The sequence below is a fragment of the Poecilia reticulata genome, unplaced genomic scaffold, assembly GCF_000633615.1.
Source record: "Poecilia reticulata strain Guanapo unplaced genomic scaffold, Guppy_female_1.0+MT scaffold_421, whole genome shotgun sequence".
NCBI classification, from domain to species: Eukaryota; Metazoa; Chordata; class Actinopteri; order Cyprinodontiformes; family Poeciliidae; genus Poecilia; species Poecilia reticulata.
The window spans coordinates 58-7,797 of NW_007615188.1; the positions used below are offsets into that span (position 1 = coordinate 58).

The 7,740-nt window shown below is 41.5% G+C and overlaps 1 protein-coding gene across 1 annotated transcript; it reads right to left on the reverse strand.

Annotated features, from left to right (window-relative positions):
- Positions 1-622: 622 nt before the first annotated feature.
- On the reverse strand, positions 623-6,761 carry LOC103460987 (metastasis-associated protein MTA2-like; the record flags this gene model as incomplete). The annotated part of the gene is made up of 9 exons (XM_008403302.2): positions 623-855; positions 938-996; positions 1,098-1,172; positions 1,246-1,434; positions 2,511-2,610; positions 4,181-4,283; positions 4,721-4,838; positions 4,962-5,025; positions 6,589-6,761. Coding segments are annotated over 9 exons (1,035 nt in total), but the record flags the coding sequence as incomplete, so codon positions are not given.
- Between the last annotated feature and the right edge of the window lie 979 nt (positions 6,762-7,740).

Below are 7,740 nucleotides of genomic sequence, written 5' to 3' on the forward strand. Positions count from 1 at the left end.
TGTATCGCTCAACAAATATCGTGATACATATCATATCATGACTAGAATATCGTATAGTGAAATTATTGTATCACTACACCCCTAGTATTTACCCAAAATGCAATGCTCTATTGTCAGCTTCCTGCTTTTGGAATGGTCTCTAGTCCACTTGGTGTTCACATCTGCATTCGAACTGCACCACAGTGCACCTCAACCGAACTGAGAAAGAGGTTTGTACAGTTTTTTTTATTTATTTATTTTTGGTTTGCATCAGAGTTTGGTTACGTATTCACACCTCTGAAAACGAAGCGGATTTCAAGGCAGATGGACTGGAGTTAAATTAACGGGCTGGTGGGAATTCATCCTAAGTTTTTCTGCTCCTCAGATGCAGAACAAACTCTGAAAACCTCAAGTGTTCAGAAACTGTTGACTCCTTTAAATCAGGACTGAAGATATTCTTGCTTACAGAAGGCTAACAAAATGTTTGAAACAAACAATTGCTTTGTTTTTGTGATACGTCTATATTTGGTTTTTGCAATACATCTATATTTTGCCATTTTCTTTGTACGTTTCCTGTAAAACTCGTTGGATGAACCCGTCCTGAATGGCTGTGTGTAAATAGACGTCCATTCAGTTCCACTTCAGTAATTCACGACTTTGAGCTGCTCTGCTACAGAAAATCCAATGCAGTTTGTGGTTGTAGCGTGACTAAATGTGTTAGATCATCTTGGAGAATCAGGGTGGGAGGTGTGTGTGTGTGTGTGTGTTCTCTTACTGTGGCAGCTCTCACAGCTCAGTCCCTTCTGGAAGCCTGCGGCTCCGTTCAGGCCGGGCTTGCTGCCTGGCATCATGATCTGATTGGGGTTGGGTTTGGTACTGGAGCACACAGAACAGCAGGGAGTTATAGTGAGAAGGTTGGAGCTGGAAGCAGATGTTGTGTGTAGCAGCTGATACTCACTAGGTGGGGATGTAGACCTGTTTGAGTTTGCTGTCTGCCTCTGCTGCCTTTAGTCGTTTCTGAGGAAAAACATTCATGGCTGGTAAACATCTGGATGACCACATGAGGATGAATTTGTGTTTCAGGTGTCTTTCTGTTGTGTGACTAGCTGAAGACAGACCTGCTGGATGTAGCGGTCCGTAGTCTTCCACATGTAGTAAAACTGGACTACACTGGCCAGAGATTTCCAGGGCAGCTGGAAACAATAAATCGTTAGTAACCTCAGTAGATTTCTGCAAATCACACTGCAATCAGACAGGAGAGCTCACAAAGTCCTGACGGATGTCGTTGAAGTCTTTGCCATATTTCTCCAGCGCCTCCTCAAACAGCATGGCCTCCGAGGCGCTCCACTCCTCCATCTCGTCCCGGCAGAGCACTGGGCCCCCCTGAGGGACCAGCGTGGACATGGCCCTGGCCAGGTCGTAGTTGTTCTTCTGCAATGTGTCCATGGCATGGAACTAACGCAACAGAGAACATTAGGACGTCATCACTACAGCTTTCTGTCGCACTAAGCTGTACACACACACACACACACACACACACACACACACACACACACACACACACACACACACACACACACACACACACACACACACGAGTGGATTTTGCTGTGGAGAAGTCCTTTAGGATTTTGATTTTTAAAAAGTGAATAAAAATCAAACAAATCACATGTTAAAAAGTATTCGCAACCTTTTCCATGAAGCTCCAAGCTGAACTCAAGTGCCTCCCATTTCTTCTGATCATCCTTTACATGTTTCTGCAGCTTAACTGGATTCTACCTGTGCTAGGCTTCGGCAGTCGGACAGGAAAGGCACGCAGCTGTTTATATTAAAGTTCCACAGCTGAGTGTGTGTTGGAGCATAAATCAAGAAGGAAACCAAAGCAGCTGCCTGTAGACCTCAGAGACTGTCTCTGAAGCATGGATGGATGCAGGACAAGCATCCATCCCTGACACCAACTGCAGCCGAGCCAGAGCCAGATCTGAATCTGACTGAACGTCTCTGAAAGCTTCAGAAGATGGCCAAGTACCAACATTCCCACCAGCCTGGGGGAGCTGGACAGGTTCTGCTAAGCGGAATGGGCCTAACTTCCAACAGACACGGCTGCCACAAGAGAGGTTGGACATACTTCTGTACATGGGACCTTTTAAGTTTTATTTGTTATAATAATTTACTTTGAATAACTTTTCCCATTGGCATTAAGGGGTTTTGTGTGCAATATCATCAGGTTCCTAAAATAATGGCCCAAGTAATTTTTTGCTAAGAGAGATTTTTTTCCCCTAAAACATCTTTGAGAAGAAAAGAGGTGATTATTATTTTTTTTTTTTTTTTACTTTGGCCATTATTTTATGAAAGTGACAATATGGAAAAAGTGAAGTAGGCTGAAAATAAAACTTTCTTTTACATGCATCTTAACATAATACTTAGTTCCAGTAATTTCTGTTGAAACCACATGTTCCAGAGGGAAACAGTCTATGCGTAGGTTGGACTGCAGGGTTTGCAGAGTGTGTGTGTGTAGATTCGTCTCTAACCAGTGTGATGTCTCTGGAAGCTGCAGCTGCACTCATGTGGAGGCTGGGCTGACGGATGGAGCTGCTGCAGTCCAAGGCCCGGGCGAACGTCCCCACAGCTCTGAAACAAACAAACAAACACACACACGCGCACGCACACACACACCCATTAGATCCTGACATCCTGCTCCACTGCTTCTGGTGTTCCTCTGCATACACTTCATCAAACAGCCACTAGAGGGAGCATTTGGCTGATTACTATAACTGACACCTGTAAGGGAATCCCCAGAATCAAATAGTTTCTCTAGATGTAAACAAACCAAATAAGAGAAGCATAGAGATGATAAATTAAGCAGCAGTGCCCTGTTAGTCCTTTGGTTAAATACATATTCTGATATGACGGATGCCATCCTCTCTACATGTTCATTTGGACGTAGCAGTCTGATCTGCACTACTTTACACTGACAGCTAATGCTACAGGCTGAACTCTGTCTCCAATGGACCTTACCAAGCTCCACTCAGAAATGTCCTCTAAAATCCCACGTGGCTGCATGTCTCACAAGCAAAGCCTCGCGGTGCTTAGTTTCTATGTAAACATGGCGTCTTTCATTTCAACTGACTCTCTGCAGAGTATTTCTGAGTCGATTAGTTTAGCATTTCTGCCGGATTTTCACAAAATATCAGCCACAACAATGGACAGGGGAACCAACAAATTCATGTCATCGTTTTTGGACGACATCAAGGTATTTTAGCCACACGATGCCTCCAACATTGTGCGCGTCACAGCGAAATGCTACCGGTCGATGAGGAAAACAGCAGATCCTCAGACCCTCAGCATAAATATAGCTGTGGACAAGATCACTGATGGCTATTGTTCTTGCAAGGCTGGGTAAGTCGGGCATTCATGGTTTTGAGGGTTACTTTTGAAATCACTGATTTCTGTTGTTGGCAAATGTTTGAATGTGCCTAGGCCTGATGCACTGTACTCGGTGCTAGAGTGGCTAACACGATTACAGTTTAGTAAAAAGCCTTTTCAGGTAAAATAAAATCTTTAATGTATGTCAGATACGGTACACACTGCATATTGATCTGTTCAGCTAACTGTGAAACAGACAGACTTCAAGGTGTAGAAGTTGTATCGGTACTGCCATTATGCTGAACTTGGCTAAAAGGTTTTCATAATGGATGTGTTTATTATTGACTTTCTTTTTTTCATTCACTAAACACAAAGAAAGCAAAGCAATAATACTTACAACCAGCAGACACTCCTTTGTTCTTATTGATCCTACGACGGTTGAGCTGCAAATGCGGTTGTGCACAAGCTTTAATCCAAGCAAGGCATTCCGTTTCAGATTTTGGAAAACTGTGAATTTTAGTTCCATAAATACGATCAGGATACCTGACATCGCCTGTACAGATTCCCCACTGACAATGGAGAACCATTCTTTTTCGAGTCCTGACGCAAAAACTTTCTGCCGGTCTGCTAGTCCACAATGTACATTAGCATGAGTTTACTACTGTAGCTTGTGTTTGTGAGATGGTCACGCACGTGGTAGCTGCGCAGTGACGTGAATGGGCATTAGCCAATGAAATGTGGCCCCTGTGGTAAGGTCCATTGATGGAAGTTTGCTTGGAAGTTGCCATGGCAACAGGTTCTATCTGAAGGGTGGCAGATGGTGGGGAAGAGTTACCTTGCAACAACAAGGAACTGGTCGATCTGGGCGTCCTTCAGCTGGTTGCTGGGATCCCAAACTTTAGTTTCCATCTTCTCCTGGACCCGGGTGTCAACTTCATCTGAGATACAGATGGACAAAAAGTTCAATGCTAACCATGACACCAAATCAGCTTCAAGTGGCTTAAGGACAGGAAAGTCAATGTTTGAGAGTGTCCATCACAGGACATCTGTCCAAGAGAACCTGTGAGTAGATCTGAAAGGTGTGTGAATGAGAAGGCCTACCAGCCTGACCCAGTTCTACCAGTTTTGTTAAGGAGAATGGGCCAGAACTCCAGTTAACTACTGAAAGAAGCTTGAGGAATGCTACCAACTGCTAAGAAATGGATGTCAACTTCTGAATTTAAACCAAAGTAAAAACATTCTGTCTCATTATTCTGGCATTTCCAAAACAGAACAAATTTTAATAATCCTAACGGATTTAGAACAAGAAAAGCTTTAATCTGATGTCACATGAAAATAAAAACATCCGTCTTTCACAGTGTTAAAGGAAACAAACCTTCAGTGAGTTTGTCAGGAATCTCTGCCTGGTATTTAGAGCCCACCCGGATCTCCCCCTGATCTGCCAACAGCGTCTTCTGGACAGGGTCAAACACCAGCGAGTAGAAGAAACAGTCCTGGACAGGAGATGTTGAAGGGTTAAAGCCGCACGCACCAACTGACTTTAATCAAATTTTTTTTTTCAGAAAATGAGCAGCAGGAACACAGCGGCCCTGAGAAATCACCAAGCTCAGCCTTACTTCCTTCTCCAGGTAACCAGCCAGGACGTCCGTTTCATTGAGGAGGGTGACGTTACATTTTCCCCTGCAGACAGAGAGGAGCAGCAGTAAAACATCCACCATGGAAGAAACTAAAGTACAGCTTCAGAAAAATAAAATCCCCACCATTTTAAAACAGCTTCTGGCCGTTTGTCACTTTAAGAAAGAAATAAACTTTAACTAAATAAACAAAACAACCAAAAACAAAAATAAAAAGGATTCTCAGTCTCCATTAACAAAAAACGTACTTGAATAAAAACTAAACAACATAAAGCCAAAGTGGAAATAAATACTGCATTCAACCAAAAGAGTGCAGATTATGAAGTCTGTATACTATATTGCCCTTCAGTAATCACTAGATTTAAATAGAGAAGATGGGCATATCCGACTACCTAATGCAGTAGTTCACACTACACGGTTTTTTGCCCCTATTTTTCCCTTATGACAATCTTAGATCGTTGGCCGATCTGAGATTGTCGCTGGTGATTTCGTAACCGATCATGCTGTGGTGTGATTTAGATCGTCATGGCCGCTCCGATCTAAATCAGGGGTTTTCCCCGACTGGGAGCTTAACCAGCCTGTTGAATGTGACAGGTAGCCAATCAGAAAGCGTGGATTCTCCTCCACGCTTTCTGAGGGGAAATTACAAAGGGGAATCCCAAACAGCTGAAACTGCGCAACCCGAAGTCCAGCGGACGTTGAAGATGATATGTGGAAACAACATTAATATTTATTCAACATTTCGTGCAAAAAATATAGAAATGACAAGAGGGGGGAGTTGGAGCCAAATTGCTACCCGGTAACTTTTCAGCTGTTCTTCGTTAATGTGACATAAATAGGTTATAATGATTTTCATTCCGTGAGGACGCTGACTCTAGCCACATGCATTGCAGGTAGATTCTAGTAAAGCATTGATTAATGCCTGATATTAAAATTAATTAACTGGACTTGTAGCCATTATTTTTCGCTACAAGTCCGAAATAATGGCTGTGTGGCTGGACTCTACACAATTATATCTAGGATTTCTGTCGGCTAATGTGTGGTCTCTCAGGTTGTGAAAATGGGCCGACAGTCGGCTGATACCTTGTGTCGTGTGCGCTGGACTTTACACTTAGGAAATGAGGAAGGGAGGGTCAGTGGAGAGCACCGGAGTTGAGCATTTTTTCATTCAGTGTCATCAACAGAAAGAATAAAAGGCAGGAAGAGACGATAAAGCCGATAATTAAAATGAGGTCGATAGGTTTAATTTATCGTGCGATTAATTGATTTATCGTTTATCGCAACAGGCCTATCCGCAGGTTATCTTTATAACTTATGTAAACACTGAAAATTAATTTAGTCGTCTAAAACATTTAAATGCAAAAAAAGCATAAACGGAAGAAATCTGTAACGGCTTTATATAATTATAGTCTGCTGATAATTTTAAGATCAGTGGTGTTAATCTAGATTATTTGTGCGCCTGAATGAAAAATGAAAAAGTTTAACATTTACCAGTTAACAGTTAACAGAACCAACTGCTTCCAGTGAGGAGTTGTGTTGGATGCGTGTGTTTCTGGTGAGAATGTGTTTCCCCTCCATGTTAAACTGCTGACTCCACATGAACACATACCGTATATGAGTGGCAGGTAGAGACTCAAACTGTCGAGACAGGAAGAGCTCCCTGTGTTTCAGCTGGTGCTTCTGCTGCTCAGACAGCGCCGGCTGCTTGGACTCCTCCTCAAACTCTCCTGCAAACAAACACAACAGAATCAGATCAGATGATAGAGAACTGAAATACCTGCTCTGTTAAATAAAAACACTCATCTGCAGATTATACTGTAGAACATTAACAAGCAGTTTAATTCAAGAGCTAATGGGGTGGGCAATGTAAACTGATATTTAAGGTGAACTGTTAAATATCAGTTATATCTGACACAAGCAGGCAGTTTTATCAAATGGATTAAAATTTGTACAGAAAAATTCTTCAGCTGAGATTCTAAAATTTTACAAAAAAAAATAAAAAAAATAAAAATAAAAATATCATAACTTGACATGTTGCCATGTTGGCCGCCACTACCACCTCAGAGCCTCTAGTCCCAGTTAAAGTTATGGTAAAAACAACAGGAACATTTCTATTTCCCTGTGATCTAAAATTACTTAACAAGAAAAGCATCAGACAGACATCTAGTATACTTTACCCACTCTAAAAACATAGGTGCCTGCAAAACAATATCAAAAACTATATTTTAACTCAGTTCAAAAAGTAAAACTCATACAAATTCATTACAACCAGAGATGTCTTTCAGCTCTGCTAAAATATTTAGAGATGCACCGATTGCAGTTTTCTGAGCCTTTGAAAAGCCTCACCTGCCGATTCTGATATTTTTGTCTGAAAAGTTGTTAAATATAGTGACAAAGCCTAAAGAAATTAGCTGCTTTATTTTTTCCACTCTCAGTATGTGAGGAATCTATGGAAGTGTCATTTAAGAAAATGGATCATATGTTTTCATTGAATTACTGAATTAAATAAACTTTTCAATATTACAGCTGTTATATTGAAAAACTACTATAAAAAAACTACTATAAAAACTAGTAGTTCCAACATCAGAGTGTCAGACATTTCATCCCCTGCCGCTTCACTTCTGCTGAACTTGTCGGGTTTTATAAATTATGTCTACCTTGCTTCATATTAATCATCAGTAGGATGTTTTGTAACAGTTTACAGATTCAAGTGAAGACTTAAGAGAACCAGAAGTAGTTCAGATACTTCCTGGTTTATTCT